Below are 19,603 nucleotides of genomic sequence, written 5' to 3'. Positions count from 1 at the left end.
ATATTCACTGCAGTGCCAGGAAATGCAAACAATGCGTGTTACTCTGCGCATCCAGAATCCCTTTCTTTGCACCGTGAAATCAGGTGGCCAATCTTTCTGGCCCTTATGTCGACTTATAAGCATGATCTAGCTACAGGTGCTACAGTGCTATATACACAGGCTCTCTTTATCTATCGTAATGTCCCCAACTGTGTGGAACAGTGACTCTCCCTCGGCCCTGTCAGTGATAGATGTGGGACTGAGTCCTGCTGTTCGAGTGGCTGGATAATAGGTTAGCACGCAGCCAGGCGGAGAGCAAGGAGAGGAGGGGCCGAGGAAGAGGAGGAGAAAGAGCTTCTGTTACTCTCCCTCGGCTTTATTCCTCTGTCTCTCGTGATGTCAGGAAAGACCGTTGTGTTCTCCCTTGGAAAGCAGACAAAGACCCATTCGTGTTGCTATGGAAACTGACCCCCCCTCATATGTACACAGACTATGGAAATGCAGGGGAGAGAAAGAGAAGTTAACGAAGTGCAGCATCTTTAAAAGGGCATTTTTAAAGGGCTTCCTGCATATGGACTCTCTCCCACAAGAAAGTGAGGCGGAAAAAGCAGAGAACATCGGAATATGACAACCAGTCACACAGTTACAAAAACTGTTACTCCTGTTTTTATGCAAGACGTTTTACTCCCTTGCTCTTTTAATTAATTTTTTCCTTATTAGGTTAGATCAGTAGGGAGTGGCCAAGGCAATGATATATTCAGTCTGACAACAAAACATATACTAGCAAATCATTTTTCCCAGCAATATAATCTACAGGGTTACGTCTATGTGATTCTGACCACAAGTTTAATGGTAGCAGAACATATGGTGCTGACAGGGGTTATGAAGGGTCTCTGGGCAGGACTCTATCAGTGACTGGAGTCAAACACCTGCCGCTTGCCATTTGCCATTTACCAGAAGATCTCCGAGTCAATAGCATGGCAGTGGCTCCAGTCTGTAGCCATTTGTTCACTAATTTAATATATTGCTTTCATGTCACAACTACAAAAATGAAATATTTTGCTTTTTTAACTCAGATTAGATTGACCCACAATAGTATTATTGAATTGTTCTAAGAAATGCCTTCATATGCATTTAAATCTTAACTTTAATCTCAACATTATGGTTCACACCTTCAACTGATTAGATGTACTGTAGGAGAGTTGGTTTTGCTTACTCAGTACAGTGATCCACACAGTATGAGAGATGATTGGTCCGCTGCTTTCAGACGGGCCCACTTGGCATTCATAGGGGGAATCGTCTTCCAAGGCAACCTTTTCAATCTGAAGATGGTACTCTCCTAAAATAGATAGGGAGGGAGACAGAAAGAGGTGTTGTTGCGACCAAAAAGTTGGCCCATCCTGTGGTCTATGTGGTCTTCAATGCCCCAGTGCAGTAATGAGAACACTGTGCTGTTAAAATGGTGTCATCCTTCTGATGAGAGATAAAACCGAAGTCCTGCCTCTCTGAGGTCATAAAAGATCCCTGAGCATCTTTTGAAAGTGTGGGGTTGGTACTCCAGTACCTTAACTAATTTGCCCACTGTGGCCTTTTGCAATTCTGACCTCATAATCATCCCCTATATCTAACTGGTGAATTTTCTCCTGCCCCTTCACCAGCTTAGTTATTGTACTGTGTGGTGAGTGTACTGGTGCAGAATGGCTGCTGTGGCATCATCCAGGTGGGAGCTACACAGTGGTGGCTCCCTATTGGTTCTGTAAAGTGCTTTAGATGTCCTTAAAGCACTGTATAAATGTAATGCTTATTTATTCACTGTTCATTCAACCCTTGCTTCTACTATAGAAGTTAATATATGGTACTGTAAATCTGGATTCTGGGGGTATCTAGATTAACTTCCCTGGATACAAGCAATTAGTACAGTAATCATGCAATCCAAGCTTTTTTTTACCCTACCTAACTATATATCCTTTAACTCCTCTGCTCACTAGGATCTGTACACTAGGAGGGATTGTGAAAGAACAGTCTGAGAATCAGGAGCATAGCCAACTTCTGTCACAGAAATTTACAAGACCAATTAGCGGAACAGATGCCTTTCTACAATTCTTTAATTCATAACATAATTAGCTCATCACTACTATCAGCACTATTCTCAGTTTTACAGAAACAAATTTCATTAGTATCTTGCTCACAAAATCTGCAATAGGAATACAGGAATATAGTGGCAGCCACTTTATTTTGAACACCAGTATACCTGTTTGGCCATGCCAATATCTAATCATCTGATCATGTGGCAACTGTGTAACAGATAAAGTCATGCAGACACCAGTTAAGTGCTTCAGTTAATGGCCAGATTACAAATCAGAATGGGGGATCTAAGCGATTTTACTGTGGCATGATTGTTGGTGCCAGACAGGGTGGTCTGAGTATTTCAGAACCTGCTGATCTCCGAGGATTTTCATGCTCTAGGGATTACACAGAATGGTGCAATAAACAAACAACATCCAGAGAACAGCGGTTCTGTTAGCGGAAATGGCTTGTTTGTGAGAAGAGAGGTTAGAGGAGAATGGCCACACAAGTTCAAGCTGACAGGAAGGGTACAGTGTCTCAAATAACCACCCTCAACCACAGTTGTGATCCGAAAAGTACAAGTACTCTACATGTCAAACCATGAGGTGAATGGGCTACAATATTAGAAGATTACATTCTGTCAGTTAAGTACAGGCTCACTGGAACTGGACAAGTTGAAGACTAGAAAAAATATCAACTGATCTGATTAATCTCGATTTCTGCTATAACATGCAGATATAAGGGTTATAATCTGGCATAAACAAACATGAATCCATAGACCCAGCTTGCCTTGTTTCAGGCTGGTAATGGTGGTGTAATGATGTGGGCAATGTTTTCTTGGCACATATTGGGCACTCTAATATCAATCAAGCATTGCTAAAATGCCATAGCTTATCTGAGTACTGTTGCTGACCATGTGCATCCCTTTATGGCCACAATTTACTCCTCTTCTAATGACTGTTTCCAGAAGGATAATGTGCCATATCACAAAGTCATCTCTAACTGCTTCCATGAACATGACAATGAATTTAGTGGACTTCAGTGATCTCCCAAGTCAACAGATCTGAATATAACAGAGCATCATTGGGATGTGGTGGAACATGAGATTTTACAGCATCAATGTGCAGTGACTAAATCTGCAAGAATAATGTAATGCAATGTCAAATGGACCAGAATCTCAAAGGCGGGGGTCTTGAACCTTATTTACAGTGAGAGCCACTTCTATTCCTTCTTAGGTACATGATTATATTAACCAGGGAGGTGGCAAACATTGACAATAAATCAACCAGAATGATCAACCAGATTAATTCTTCTTTCATTTAAGGTGGAATTCCTTGCAGTGTAGCAGTGTGCAGATATATGAGCTAAATTGAGAAAAAATAAGAATGTAACGTAATTTAGCCTAGTTTTGAAATGTTAAGGGGAGCTACTCATTGTCTCCATGTGAGCTACTCGTAGCTCACAGGCAAAGTGTTGGCAACCACCGCTCTAAGGACTGTGTTGAGTGCATGTCACAAAGAATTCAAGTGGTTCTGAATCGAGTCCTACCCAGTAATAATTCCTAATAATGTGGTTGGTGAATATGTATAAAATAAAAATCACAACATCAAATGCTACATAATGAGCAAAGATTTAAGGGGTTCAGCAATGGGTCAGGAACTTGGTGCCAATCATTTCCCAGTTTTCCTTTCCTCCAGTTTCTCACCTTTATCCTTGTTGCCAGTCATGCTGTATCTGGGGAAGCCGGGAAGACTGCGCTGGGGCCCCAAAAGAAGTCCGTCCTTGACCCACTGCACTACACCAGAGGGCCTCAACACGGCACACTTCATCACCACTGCGGCCCCCGCTTTCAGGGTTATATTCTTGGGCTGAGTCCTGAAGACTTGCTGAGAGCACACCGCTGTGGGAGCATGGCGTCAGTGTAGGGCAGGAGGTAAACAATCAGTGTGTATAGCACTGAAATGGTACATTATCTTAATAGGGAAATTACATCCACACAGCACCAGGCTGTCAGTGTTAACATGTTAACGTGCAATTAATTTTAAAAAGAATAACACGTTATTATTTTTTAATTGTGCTAACGTACAGCCTACAGCAGAGCCCCAATTGGGGTCAGGACAATGCATTTATCAAGTATTCTGTACCACATAGTTTATTTCAGACCAGAAGCCCAATTTAGACCATGCATGCATGAGAACACTTGTTTTATGCTGTTGATTTACAACAGTTTATAAAGTCAGATAACAACAAGAAAAGAATGAAGATCCTTTAATGACAAAATGAAGTCCGTTCATTGCTCATTATAAGACACATTAGGAATGTATCTTTTAGATGATGAATTTGATTCCACCATTGGGGACAGAATAAAACTTTAAGGTATTCATGAGTAGATTTAAAAAAAAAAAAAAAAAACAAACAAACATACTGTAGAAACATTGTTGTCAATTCTGCCGCATATTCCATTTTTCATTTTTAAAAATGCAAATTGCACATAAATTTCAGTCAGAAAACCATGTACAGATTGTGGTGTCTCATTAACAATTATTCTGACCATGTGCTTTATCCATAAATGCAAATTTGTACAATATAATGCTGTATATAAAAATTAAATGTATTTTCAACAAATTACAACGTAATTCAATATGTGATTAATCATGATTAAGAAAATTAATCTACCAACACATACAAAATAGATTTATCGACCAACATATACCACATGAAAAAATCTTTTTGGTCAATGAAACAAAAGTATAAAATATTAAGTTGCTTTGTGTTGTTGCCGATGCTAACTTTCATTCCCCACAGCATTGATTGGTTGATTTATTTTATCTTACCTGACAGGTGAATGAAAGAGAGAAAGAAGGACCAGCAAACGAGCAACATGCTTGAACGATTAACCAATCGCAGACCTGCAACGTAAAACAATCTGTCACAGAGTGCATGGATATTAGGAGCATCCAAGTCACAGCTCTATAGTATGGTCAGAAATGAAGAAATTGAGATTAGGTGGTTTAAGACTACTGGACTGGAATCAACATGTGATTTTCTCACTATTTCTCAGTACATTAAAAAAATTAAATGTGGCAATTCTTTTGGCAATGACCTTCGACGGATTAAATGCAGCTTATAATGGGCTTTGATTTCTTTTTATTATGTGCATGACGCTATGCTCAAATATTTGTTCTGCAGAATGGACGCTTAGAACATACTGACTGAAGTTTGCCTGCATAGTACCAAGCGCTCACCTCATGCTGCAAGCTTCTGATGGCATAAGTGGTGGGTGAAATGTGTGTGTAGAAGCCTAAAAGTGGGATGATTCAGCACTTTTTTTTACTCTTAATGAGAAAAGCTGATCCTTCTCTGACCTCTTTGACCTAAAGAGTGAAAGAAAAATCGGATCCTTAATTACTTGAAAAATATCGTCACTTCAGAGCAGAGAATTAATTAGATTTTAATTTTGTTTATTTTTTCTGTTAGAAGATGTTTTTTGCTGGTAGCATGCCCTTAGGATTTAACATGAGCATACAAACATACTGTATATGTGGTGAGACGCCCATAAACACATAGAAACACACCCAAGTAGCTTGACAGCAGAAGTGAACCCACATTCAAACAAAAATATCAAGTGAAACATAATAATTAGGATAGCAGTAGAAAAATTACACAAATGTCTATGTGAGTAGAACAGCATCCTTCTCTTCCACTTGTCTTAGGGGTTTATCTGTTTACTACTGAACAATCCATATATGTCTTTCCTTATGTTATAATTTAAAATTGTGAGTTCAGGCATAAGATAAAAGCTTGATTTTTTCCTCAGTCCTTTTTCAAAATATTTTGAATATTAATCTGGTCTCGATATTTGAAAGAATCTCTGAGACACAATGTCCCTTTGCCCTTACTATGACATTTAGAAGTGGAATCATTTAGAAATGCCATATTATGTGAATCTTAATAGATTCCTTTAGTATAACATAAAATGGCTTAATACACTCTATCCTAGGTTTGTTTGCATTCAGGTATCCCAAATGGATGTAAAATCCCATGAAATCACAAAACATGCAGGAAATGATTTTAACTACTCCAAACCATGAAAAGAGTGTGTATGTCTTCATCTTGTAACTCTTAAAAAAAATAAGATACTTATCTTCTGTGCACGTATTTTGCTAAACAAAAGTTGCAAAACGTTTCTGCCAAACAGTGTTGAAAAATCACCCACAGAGGCTTGTTCCATCCAGATGTTTAATTATGCAACTATCTACTTGTTTCACATTACTTGATTGGTATCCGTGATGGATCTGCATACCTTAGTACAAAAATTTTTGCTCTTCACAAATAAAAAGAGAATTCCAGAGATTATTTTGGGAATCTCCATTTGCTTGAAGGCATGCCTTCATGAAATTTGGCATTTTCTCAGGTGTGTAATAGTGTGGCACAACATTAAGTTTAACTTCATCTTACAGCATGAATGTCCCAAAATCCAAAGAGCCTAAATCATCAACACTGGGTCAAAGTAATTTAAAAGCTCTGTGTCCCTGAAATTCAACTGTGTAAGAGTACATAAAGGAGAACAACTACTGCACCACCCCACAATCCATACTGTCAACACCACCTTTGAAAAAAGAGCATTTTTTTATGTGTATGACAGAAAGGAGGCCATACCTGGGTGCAGTTCTGTTGAGGAACCCCTGTTCTCCACAGTGCTGCTTCTTTTGGGGAAGTAAGTGGAATCCTGATCTCTCTCTCCCTCAAGTAAAATATATCAAATGGGCGTTGAGGACAGACAACATAAAACAGCTGACAGTGAAAAAACTCCCTTCCTCCTTAAAACACATCAGTGCCGGAATGGAGAAATTATTTTATTAATTTCTTATTATTTTTATTATTATTCAAATCAAAGCAAAATGAAAAATCTAGAAAATGCAACTCTTATCCTCTGACTTGTTTCTTTGCCAGAGTGCAGTATGCAGTACAGTGAGGTCAATTTTTTGGACGGAAATCTGAAGTCTGAGACCCACTGCCCGTCGAAACAAACGCATCATAGTTGCTCCTACAGCCTTTAGGTTAACATTTATTTTCATAAATAATAAATTGAACAAGAAGTGCTCTCTTCATTTTGTTTTATGTATTGAATACTCCTAGGGGAATCTGTACCACTTCAAAGGGCAGACTTTGTGCAGAATTCATTTTCACAGCGGACTCCTTCATTTTCATAGAGTACTCAACTTTTTTTTTCTTATTCTATGCCTCTAACTGAACGGTAATTGCAGAAATGTGCATGAAATCCACCCTGGACTCATCGTCTGCTGTGACAAGGCTGTAGAATCATTGTTGCCAGAATTTCAATAACATTTTTAATACAGGTAGGAGGTGGACCTATTTGTATTGCACGTTTTTCTGTAAATCACACTCAGTAGGATACTTTCAGGGTTTAACTAGCAATGCCACTGTGCTAGTTCTGATTGCCTGATTTTACTGACCACCAAATTATTTCATTCAACAAAAAATCCTGATTGAATGAATGTCTTAACATTATTTGGGACAGCACAAAATATAAGATATAGTGCACAATGTATAATAAGCGAATACAGAAGATATACCTATTACTATTTTACACAGGGACAATCGTGCATTTTTTTGGTTTAACACTTTAGACCCCTAGAGATAGTGATACATAATAGAGAGGGGCTGTGAGAGGTGGGAGGAACAGATGCTAACAGCTGGACGTTGTTGTTCTAGCTGGACCGCTGACTATCATTAAGCACAGCAGCAGGGCTAAGAGGTTCATTTATGCTGTTTGGGGCCAGGGGAGGTTGCAGTGTGGGTGGATATGCGGATGGATCAGTGAGCTCATCAGCAGTACTGTCAGCAGCTCAGAGCGAAAGGAGACGTCGCTTCCTGACTAACATTTCAGCAAAAAACTGAAGTATACAAAAGGGAGGGAAAACTTAGGTAGAAAAGCAATAATACAAGATGGAACGAAGGAGAAGGGGAAGTAAAGAAATGAGATAATGATGCACATAGCAGAGTGAAAAAAAGGATAACAATGGTCTGAATGGAGAAAATGGCTACATGAATGCAGTGCCAGGCAAGCAGCCACTGTAACTGGACAAAAAAGAAAATGTAAAAGTGATCTAGGGGAACTCAATTGGTTAAAGACACCATTATATGTCTTGGAGGAAGGAAGCAGAAAGGAGAGTGCAGGTCAGAAGCAGCTGTCGACTTGGGAAGGATGTGTAGGAGGAGAGATTTGCTTTGCAGAGTTCAGATTAGTGTCAGGAATTTGACAGTATAGGTTGGGCATATTGAGGCAAAAAAGCAGTTTAATTATGAAATTGAAATGGATTGCCTGGGTTAGTGGCTTAATACATGAGCTGTGTACTCATTCGTTTTGTGATGAGCGCCAATGGAGGATTTAATTCCTACACACCAAGTGACTTAATGGACTGTGTTTAATGTAAAAAGCCCCAATGACCTTAAAGAACTCCAACAATCCTGACAATTAAGCCTGCAGCTATTACAGTCAGTGGAATTTTAGGGTACTGTGTGTGGCACCTGATATAAACCTTTTAATCTGCCATTCTGGAGTCACATTTTATTCTATATGGTCTTATGTACCAGGCTTGGGACCAATGTTCCACAAACAAAGTGAAAATAAAAATAGCACAATGCATTCTTCCCAAAACTCAAACACTAGTGCTAATTAACACATCTAGATCATGCAAATTATAAGTGATATTACTTAAAGGAGAACAAAACTAAAAAGAAGTAACTTGCTAGAAAGTTTATAACCCCTGGATGACTCAAGCAGCTCTCCCTTGCTTAAGGGTAGATAATGTCCCCCGATAATGTAGGGATTGTGTAGCAGAAGCGGGAAGGTTGATCTGAGATAAGACAGGTTTGGGCACCAGAACTCATCTGACACAGAAAACTTATTAGGATAAGGGGGCTGCCAGCTGGGGAGACCAGATTGCAAGGTTTAATCCCAAATCTGTTATATTTAATTCATCATTAAGTAACAGCTATTTATTGCATTTGGATCTGTGTTTTGGGGGCGGTGTGTGGTGCTGGAGGTTACATAATTGGTAGGTCGGCAGTTCAAATGCCATGGGAGGCAGACTGATACCACCGATAGGCCCTTGAGTATGGTCCTTAACCCCAAATGCCCCAGGGGTGCTGAATGCTGGCTGACCCTACGCTAGGACCCCCCAGACTTGCTGCCCCTCGTATATGTTTCTGTATGTCTCATGGGAGCAAGATGAGTTGAAACATGAGGTGAAAACAATTTTCCCATGGTAAAGAGTGAAGTATCTCTATTCTATTAAGGTAATTCAAATCTATTGGGATACTGAAACAGCTTCTTCTTTTGCAAATCAAATCGAACTTGGAGTGCTGTGAAAAAGGGTGATTTTCCTTTTGTGGTGTCCTTGAAAAGAATGTTTGTTAGTTGTATAACTAAATATCCATGTCTATATTTGAGTGAAAGTTAACGCTGAATGAGTTACTATGCATAAATATCACTGTGCAGGAACTGGAATGATATAAAATTAATATCTTGGGGATATGCTGTTCATTCCATGAAATCTGCTACGTAGATGAAATGGCATTGTAAATGACCGTTGTGTTTTTTTTTTCCACCTTTAAAGTTTGTATATCAATTCTATTAGCCGGACATGAGTGTGAATGTTAATTCTATTATATATAACGGTTTTATTTTATGTCAGGGTAACCTGATAGCTCAGTAGTTGTGGGTTTGAATCCCACCTCCACTCTGCATGCATGACATTTGAATGTTCTCCCACCATTGCAAAGATTACCTCCAGCTCCTCCCTGCCCATGTGGCCTCAGGACACATGGTTTGGCGAGCTAGCATCTCAAAAACCGCCTGTTTGTATGTACGTGTCCTGTGACGGCCTGGCATCCCATCTAGGGTTTACCCCAACCTTGTGCCCTATAATGACTGCTACGGGCTCCAGGCTTTCCTGTGACCTTCTTTTGGACAAGTAATTGGAATACGGGTGGGCGTTGCACAAGTTTAAACTCAGCCATGTGATGAGTTGGCACCCTGTCCTCAGCTATTCCCAGCCTTGCACCTGTAGCTTCCTGGATAGGCTCCGGACCCCAACATTTCTGCATAGGACAAGCAGATATGGCAAATGGATAAAAGGTTACAGTAAAAACACACCTAGAATTTCTTTGGAAACTACACATTAAAATATTGTCCTTCTACAGAAGGACTGATAAAAAGTAGCAGATTAAATCCACAAATGCTATGCTGAACATATTAAAGAAACAATCCTGAACAATAACTAGAGAAACTAACAAAGCCTAAAACAAGCGATAAAATTGTGAAATAATAGTTTTATAACAATCCCAGTGGGGTGTTATCTGTTTCTAGCACTCATACTTGATTATTCTCTCTCATTCATCTCATCACTGAACCCCATTCACCTCCACCACTCATAAAACACATAATCACTAAACCTTTCCTAACCTTCTTTAAGACCATTGCCTGAAATCAATTTTAATTAACATATCTGGGATGGCACTGGCTAAATCCTTCAGGCACGCCATGCAAATTGCACAACGCATCATCAGGATCAATATGCTAATGCAATCGAGGCATCACACTTTAAAAACGACAAAACAATCACTGCATGGTGTATTTTGTTTTGTCCAAAGTGGCATTCATATGGCTGTTCTGTTCCCAATGACATCCATCTGGAACGATGAGTAGCTCTACCTGTCTTTCAGCCTTAATCAATTTTTTAAAATATGTGTAATTACTTCCACTAGAAACCATGCAAAAATGGTTATACTTGTGCTTCTGTTGTGCTGGAGCTGATTTTCTAAAGCCAGCCACCCCCAGTGCAGCAGCGTCTTACACCTGCAGAACTCCTCACTGCAGACTGGAGAGCAAGGGAAAGTTAAGCAGCCAAGCAGATGGGTCCTTTTGTCTTCTCATAAAGGGATGGGGTTCAGGGAGATGTTGGCATGCATATGGAAGATGTGGGGGGTGGCAAAAGGAGGGGCCACTCAACAAAGTCGCCTGGAATGTGTAATCTGTACTATTAATGAACCCTGCACCAAAGGCTTAATGAACCATACTCCCTTTGCTAAAATTCGTGCCACTCTTTGACCTCTGCACTCCACTAACGCAAACAATATTTGGGGGGGTTGTATCCATAGAGATTTGAGTGAGATTTAAGTTTTCTAGAATCCCAAAATGTCCCCCACAATGTAATAAAACCTTAAAAATAAAAAAAATAAAAAACTTATTTTGACATTGTGGGGACTATTTGGACTCTCCACAAACATCTAGGACTGCAATCAAAAAACTAAAAAGTCTCAGACAAAAGGGGGCAGCTGAGGAAGCCTGGTGTTTTGGCAGAAACCAGTCTAGTTAACCAGTACTAATCCAACCCCAGACACACGTTAACAGCCCCCCACCCCCTGACTTTTGTGTAAGCATGGCCTAATCATTAAATAACACTGGTCTCCATGCAGACAAAGAGACAAAGCATGTGTGAGTTAATAACCCACCAGGCATCTAATTAACCAGCCTTTGCATTCTGTAGTATAAAATAAATTTAGATACGTCAATATGGAATTAAATGAAAGGATGCTATTACTGTATTTAAATCAGAACAACAAGAGTTAAGAGTGGGGGCTTCTATCCTGAAAAGACGTCCAGGGTAACTGCCAAATGGAAGCGATTTTGTGAATAAATACATCTCGGCTACTCTGGTGATGTACCTTGTCTTATAATATGATCGTTTCTGACACAGATGTGAGTGAGACTTTATATCTAACATGGCAGATTTTAAATAATCATCTAAAAATGATTTTTCTCTTGAAATAATCATGCTAATTAAGTTTTTTTTTTTGACGTATACTGTCCATGTAATTCAGCTGCAAAGAGGTTTTTGATCAATGTTGAACAATGTTGAGCTAATTGTGGGTAATTTTCAGTAAAATTATTGGAAGGTGCTTCTATGAAGCCCTGAGTGAACAACATCAGCAATCCAGTCCGATCTGACTGGTGTCTTTGAACTACAAAAATAAGAACTGGAGACTGTATAATAAAAAGTAAGACAAAACTTCAATAGACAATCAGTGATGTTCTGCCAGTGTGCAGTCCTGAGCTCACTGGTCTAATGGCACCATTCATAATGGGTGCTATTATAATAAAGAGACAGAGCCACACACAAAGCCATCATTTTCAAAAATTAAAGCTGAAGAAACAAACATTTGCCTCACCTCTAAGTGCCTGCATACTCCAAAAGAAATAAAGCAATCACGGTTATTTAAATGACTCTGTGGGCTGCGCCACATGCACGAGCTATGCGGAACGCAGAGCTGGAGCAACTGCAGGGCCCCGATCGGGGAGGTGGGGGGGCTGCAGGAGAGCAGTGGTGCATGTGTGTTTGCACTATGGAGGAAGGAGGTAGCATGGCTTTTCGCCATGGCAGCTGTGGTCATTAGTGCTGCCGAATGAGAGCTCGCAGACACTGGCAACAGGCAAGAACCTGAGAGGTGAAAGAGGGGGAGGTGGGATGCCAATGGCAGACACTCAGTTTGAGGGCTAATTGACAGGGGGGTAAAGAAGCAGTGTGTGAGCACATATAGTCAGAAGTCAGACGGGTGCCGGACTGGCATTTCAATCAGGGTATTTCTGTCTGCAGTGGTCTCATAATCTGGCAAATATTCTGAGGGTCATGGTTATGATACTGTGGAGTGTAGGATTTAATGTAATAATGTACACAAATATTTGTAAGGGTGCCCTAATAATGACTCCCAAAACAATTCAAATACCATATTTTCTTATAAAATTCAACAAAATTTGGTAACAGTTTCTATGAATGCCATGTCTACAAGCACATTCATAACACACTATAATGCCTCCACAAAGCATTATAAACATGGCTATAATGATTTACAAAATGGTGTAATATATTACATCCATGTTTATTATGCAATATGAATGCTTTATGAAGCTGTCATCTGTAATGCACCTTCATAATACAGTACAAAACATCCTTAATTAATATACCGACTATTATAATGCATTATGAAGGTATGTATAAAACATTATAGATGACAACTATAAGTAAACTGTCACCCAAAATTCCCCTTCCGCACAATATTGCCGTTTGTTGCTGTTTAACTTATGCTTGTTTGGTGCTTTCTCATATTAGACATGAAACTGTATTTTTTCCCCAATTTTTTAATTCGACCTTTAACACAAAAAAGAAAAAAGTAATACAATAAATACCAAAGCAATTAATGGTGGCACTTTTAACACTAGAACTGCCAAATCTACGCAAATTTGCGTAAATTCCCTGGGCCTAACACCTACTAGCATCCCTGCTGAGAGTTTCTTGGGCCATTGTCCTCCTGCTTTTGTTGTGCAAACACACCCATTACCTGTGAGGCCTGGCACATTTGCATTTTTTTACTCAGAGCAGCTAAAATCCAAGGCAGGCTAAACCTCTGTGTGTGACATGGAAACCTTCACAAAAGTCTGCCATATCTATACCAAATATCCCACATGCTGACTGACCTGCAAATATGAAAGACACACATTCACAAAATATATGGAAGCACAAGTCTGTTTTATTTATAAAAAAAATTTAGTGTTTCAAACTTTGCAGTGTTTGCAGACCCAGTGACCATCATCCCTGCATTTGGCGCAAGTGAATTTGTAACACTTTGCACTGGTAAACCTGCTGCGGTTTCTGTTGCAGTTCTCCTGTACCTGACACTGAGTTGTCCATACAAGTCCTGGCACAGCAGCAGCCTTCCTCTGTCCCCATAGCCTTTTGTGGCATAAATTGGCAATGGAGTTCCTTGGCTAGATGACTCAAAAATAATCTTCTTTTGCCTTCCCACCCTGTACATGCCTTGTACAGAACGTAGGAATTTGCCACCACCAGGTCCAGCATGTTGTAAAATACAGCTACTGGCCACCTGCATGTTGCTGCTCTTACGGAATACATGCGCGCCATTTGGTCCAACACATTTACACCACACTATAACAGCAGAGAGAGAGAGAGTCATGAGTGTATTTGCTTTTTTTCTACCTTCTTTCTATATAGGCCTGTATAGTACATATCAGAAAACATTGTAGCACTGATGTAAAATTATACACACATTCACATACCTTCATGTGGTTATAGTCTGTTATCGTGTTGGGTTTCCTCTTTCTGCCTTCACAGATCGCCACATCTTGGTCCAAGGAACTCAGAACACACACAATCTTGTTTTTTTAGGTGCATAAATTGTCAAGGAGACACTGCCACTTCTAAGCACTGACGCGGAGAATTCCTCTTGCTGTGCAGTGTCCTTTGAAATTGGAGGAAGTTCATACCAAACTTTATTCCCTGTGCTCAGTAGTGTTGTTTTGCGCTGAAGCAGTCTGTGTGACAGTGCCAGTGAGGTGAAGAAATTGTCCGTTGTGACATTTCTCCCGTCATCCAGAAATGGCTCCATCAGACTCATGACCATGTTCTCTGCCAGCCTCTCCCTTTTCTGGTGACTGGGGTCCTTTCCCAAGTTAGGGGACACGTTGCAGACGTATTTGGTCTCCAAATCCGTGGCCATCCAGAACTTGATCCCAAATTTGTCCGGCTTGGATGCGATATACCAAGTGACATGGAATGGATCCACATCTACTCCACGTTGTCTTTCCACCGGTGTCCCTCAGGGCTCGGTTCTTGGCCCTCTCCTATTCTCCCTCTACACTAAATCTCTTGGCGAAGTTATATCCTCACATGGCTTCTCCTACCACTGCTATGCCGATGACACTCAACTCATCCTCTCCTTCCCTCCCTCAGACACTCATGTCTCCACTAAGATCTCTACATGCTTGGCAGACATCTCATCTTGGATGACCACTCACCAGCTAAAACTCAAAACTAGTAAAACTGAGTTGCTTTACATCCCGGCTGACTCATCCCCCCTCCAGGACCTTGCGATCTCCTTTGACAACTCCCTGATCCGTCCTTCGGTTTCTGCTAGAAACCTTGGAGTTACCATAGATGATCGGTTGTCATTTTCCTCACATATCGCCAGTCTTTCTCGCTCTTGTCGGTTTCTCCTCTTTAACATCAGGAGGATACGTCCATTTCTTTCCACCCAGGCTACCCAGATACTCGTCCAGTCCCTCGTCATCTCACGCCTTGACTACTGCAACTCGCTTCTAGCGGGTTTACCACTGAGCGCCATCCGTCCCCTCCAACTGATTCAGAATGCAGCTGCTCGTCTTGTTTTCATCCTTCCCAAGTTCTCCCACACCACTCCTTTGCTGCGCTCCCTCCACTGGCTTCCTGTAGCTGCACGCATCAGATTCAAAACACTGATGCTCGCATACAAAGCCAAAAATTCTCTGGCACCATCCTACCTAAAGGACCTCATCACACCCCGCTCTGCACCATGATCTCTCCGATCCTCCAGCACTGCTCGACTGGTCCCACCTCCCCTCAAGGCACAAGGAAGACACGCATCTCGGCTCTTCTCTGTCCTGGCACCTAATTGATGGAATGAACTCCCCCTAGATGTCCGAACAGCTGAATCCTTGAGTGTCTTCAAGCGACGACTCAAAACTTTTCTTTTTCAGAAATACCTGACGTAGAACTTCTATATTCTTACTCGACTCTTTTTCTGGTGTGTGTTTTAAAAAAATTAAATAAAATAAAAATTCTGCACTACTCAATGGCGTTCTCAGAGATAGTATTCGTAGCTGGGGTCCTTATTGAGCTAGCATCGGAAATTCATTGCAGAGTCTCAAAGCACTTATGTAAGTCGCTCTGGCTAAGGGCGTCTGCCAAATCCTGTAAATGTAAATGTAAATATACTGCATGGACAATGAACCTTGGTCGAGAACAGCTGTACATCTATGTTCATGTGTTCTCCTGGAGTGAAACTTTCAGCACAGTTCTTGGTGAAGGCTGGCAGAGAACGTGGTCATGAGTCTGATGGAGTCATTTCTGGATGACGGGAGAAATGTCACAATGGACAATTTCTTCACCTCACTGTCACTGTCACACAGACTGCTTCACTTTACTGGGCATGGTGAATAACGTTTGCCGTGAACTTCCTCCATTGGCAAAGGACACTGCACAGGGAGAGGAATTCTCCACGTCAGTGTTTAGAATGGCGCGCATGTATTCAGTACGAGCAGCAACAAGCAAGTGGCCAGTAGCTGTGTTTTACAACATGCTGGACTTGGTGGCGGTGAATGCCTACGTTCTGTACAAAGCATCTACAGGGTGGAAAGGAAAAAGAAGATTGTTTCCGATTCTTCTAGCCAAGGAACTCCATTGCCAAATACAGGGATGATGGTCACTGGGTTTTCAAACGCTGCAAACACAGACTTTGAAAGATAGACAGACTGTGTGGGACAGTAACCACTGAGACAAAAGGCAGAAAGATGACGAAGAGATGAACCTGGAACTGAGGCACGGATACATCAATTTTTACATGAACAGCCAAACATGCAAAGCTGGAGAGATCACACAAAAACAAAATTCACTTTTGGTGTTATAATTCAGTGATGGCCAATGAAAATGAAATGACATTTTATTCTGTATGTGTATGAGCATGTCAAAAACCATGGACCATGACTTCACTCAGCTTATGACATTTATATACAAACATGCATTGGAGACTGAAGTGTTAGCATGTTTTCATTTTATTCATTTCATTCTATTAGCAACTTTTCATTCTATTTTCACTCAATTTGTTTTATAAATAACACAGACTTGTGTTTCCATATATTTTGTGAATGTGCGTCTTTCATATTTGCAGGTCAGTCAGCGTGTGGGATATTTGGTATAGATATGGCAGACTTTTGTGAAGGTTTCCATGTCACACACAGAGGTTTAGCCTGCCTTGGATTTGAGCTACTCTGAGTAAAAAATGCAAATGCGCCAGGCCTCACAGGTAATGGGTGTGTTTGCACAACAAAAGCAGGAGGAGGATGGGGCTGAAGACCTGCGAAAATCACAGCAGGGGTGACAAACACCTTGGGACTCTCAGCAGAGAATAAAAACTCGGTAAATCTAGTGTTAAAAGTCATAAGGCGCGCCATGCAAATGTCTGCCATGAACCAAGTCTTATGCTAACGTTTTTAAATAAGGTCAACCGATTCAGCTGCAAAAATTGTACATAAAGACAATTCACTGTTAATGTAGATAGTGCCATTATGACAATCACAGTAAGCCTGTAAGGGAACACCTTCCCTACTAAATGCTGTTTCCAAGCAAGCTGTGAGTGTGGACTATACATTTTGTCTATGTGTGCATGCTGTTTCTTTCCCCAAGTCTAAAATCATGTGATTTGTTAATATGGCATTGCTAAATTGTCCATAATGTTTGTATGGGTAGGTGCATGCGATTTGAGACAGCTCCCTGCTTTGGTGTCCTGAGCTGCTGGGGAAAAGCTTACTATGGCCTGCTACTATATAGTATCAGCTCTTATGGAAGACGGCTGGATGGATGGAGCTTTTCCTGAGTAATGCATTTAATAGAAAAAAGTCTGCCTTCTGAAAATCATGCAGGTCTCACTGGCTTTTTATTTAAGTCCTCTGATATCGCAGTTATGTGCACTGATAATCCAAAAGGTCCTTCCTATTCCTGACATGTAAATAATACTGACATGGATCTTAATCTGTCACGTAACCCTGATTTTTTTCAGCATAATACTAGTGCATAACATACAGTATGTTTCAGCATATAATGAAATGGAAGACTAATCCTTAAATTGTGCTTCCTCCCAAAGAACAATGCAATCTAAATCTGACTGACATGTAAGGCCCCTCTCTTGTTACACTAGAGTAAACAGACACAGAATTAATCCTGGTTTTATTGATAATCCACATTCTGTGTTTGAATCCATAATATACACGTTGTACAAAAGTGAAGACTATTATCATTATTATTATTATTATTAGAAGTAGTAGTAGTAATAGTAGTAGTAATATTACCTTTCTTGGGGGACAGTGTGTCTGTAATAGGAGGATCACCAGTTCAAATCCAGTCCTTAACTCCCACTTGCTTTCTGCTAAATAAATGAAATAAGTAGTATTAATAATAAGCAATTGTCACGTAATAAAAAACTGCATTTCAGAAACAGTGCAGATTCCGCAGGTTCCTGCCATAGGTTTTAGGATCAGTTCAAAGATATTCCCCATTATGCTGCTAGAGTCTCTTATTTTTTGAATATGTTGTATCTAGGATATTTGTATCATGGCTGTAGATGCTATGAGAAGATAACAGTCAGTAGCAGTAATCTGCAGAGAAAAAAAATCTAGTGGAAAAACCAAAGGCAAAAAGAGAGCAGGTCGGGGGTAGGGGGAGGGATATCAAACACTTTCCACATGCTTAACTATTTTGCACAGTAATGAACGCCCTTAAGGGCTATTAAAAGAGGCTGGCTAATATTTAATTAATGAAGAAGAGGGACCAAAAATATAATAAAAGAAAGGAAAATCAAATAATACAGTGGAAAAAACAGGTTGAGTGGATAATAAGATTGAGAAGTGGATGCCTTCAAGCAGGAGGGATGCAGAGAGCAAATCGATGCGAGAAGTTTCTGGCAACATTCTTGAGAGGCTCACACATGGCTTGCATGATCATGAATGGTGTGGTTATGCAAGCCCGGCGTGGGGGGGCTACCTGCTGTGAGGTATATTACCTGTTACACAAGCACTTGATTTCTAAATATTTTCAAATAATGGATATTGATGTATGCATTCTCATTTTGCACTTTTAAAATCTTCTCTGAATTTTGTAAACAAGGCAGCTTCAATCTGGGTAGTTCACTGAAGGCCATATACACCCAAGGTCTCATTCTCATCCCACCTCCCCGACTGACTGTCTCTGGTGAACTCTACACAGGCAAGGCTGCAGGGTCTGATGAAATCAGCCCCAGGGTGCTTCAGGACCTATCCCTGAGCCTGCAGATGGTTCCTACCCAGGAAGACATCCTGTATGGTCCAGGGACCAAAGACAGGGCGCTCCGGGGAGCCTTAAGGACTTCAGAGCAGTTGCTTTGACTTCACGCTCCATGAAGACCTTTGAGAGGGCGATCACAGGACAAACCATGGACCTTCTAGTAGTAGCTGCAGAGAAGATGTGGGAAAAAATGGAGAACATCATATACAATTCTACCCATCCCTTCCATGGGGCACTGTCTTGGAGCACCTTTAGCTATCGGCTTATTCTGCCATGTTGCACTAAGAAGCAATTCTAGGGATCTTTTCTCTCTGCTGACATCAAGAATTAAAATTCTTAAAAAACCTCCTCCTGACATGCCTGCCCTCACACGCAGCCCAACAACACACTTTTACAACACACCATTCAAAGCAGAGTAGAACATGCTGCACATATATATAAAATATAGATATGGGAACTGCCATATGTCACTGATGAACTTGTGTGGGGAGTGCTCTGCTCAAGATTTTTTTAAATCTAGTTGAAATGCTGGTGGCTCTCAAATTATTTACCAAACCGGTTTAGTACATTTACGCCTGTATTACAAATGTGTCAAAGGGGCAACA

The 19,603-nt window shown here is 40.6% G+C and overlaps 1 protein-coding gene and 1 long non-coding RNA gene across 4 annotated transcripts in view; both read right to left on the bottom strand.

Moving 5' to 3' along the window:
• Positions 1-6,856, bottom strand: part of nphs1 (NPHS1 adhesion molecule, nephrin) — a 32,915-nt gene extending 26,059 nt beyond the window's left edge. For 2 of the 3 annotated variants that reach the window (XM_049024572.1, XM_049024574.1), the window contains exons 1-5: positions 6,706-6,856; positions 5,292-5,420; positions 4,881-4,955; positions 3,752-3,946; positions 1,196-1,318 (exon numbers count right to left, since the gene is read on the bottom strand). In XM_049024572.1, coding sequence (XP_048880529.1) covers positions 1,196-1,318; positions 3,752-3,946; positions 4,881-4,929 — 367 coding nt within the window. In that variant the 5' untranslated portion in view covers positions 4,930-4,955; positions 5,292-5,420; positions 6,706-6,856. The remainder of the gene's footprint in view (positions 1-1,195; positions 1,319-3,751; positions 3,947-4,880; positions 4,956-5,291; positions 5,421-6,705) is intronic. The other variant, XM_049024573.1, reaches the window with a different exon arrangement.
• A 3,036-nt stretch (positions 6,857-9,892) lies between these two features.
• Positions 9,893-19,157, bottom strand: LOC125748471 (uncharacterized). Its single transcript, XR_007399557.1, has 3 exons — positions 19,018-19,157; positions 18,029-18,105; positions 9,893-10,173 (listed from the first exon to the last, which is right to left on the bottom strand). It is a non-coding gene; the product is annotated as an uncharacterized LOC125748471 (long non-coding RNA).
• Between the last annotated feature and the right edge of the window lie 446 nt (positions 19,158-19,603).

The sequence above is a fragment of the Brienomyrus brachyistius genome, chromosome 9 (assembly GCF_023856365.1).
Source record: "Brienomyrus brachyistius isolate T26 chromosome 9, BBRACH_0.4, whole genome shotgun sequence".
Taxonomy (NCBI): domain Eukaryota; kingdom Metazoa; phylum Chordata; class Actinopteri; order Osteoglossiformes; family Mormyridae; genus Brienomyrus; species Brienomyrus brachyistius.
The sequence above is the reverse complement of the archived record's forward strand: the minus strand, read 5'-3'. Positions and strand labels throughout refer to the sequence as shown.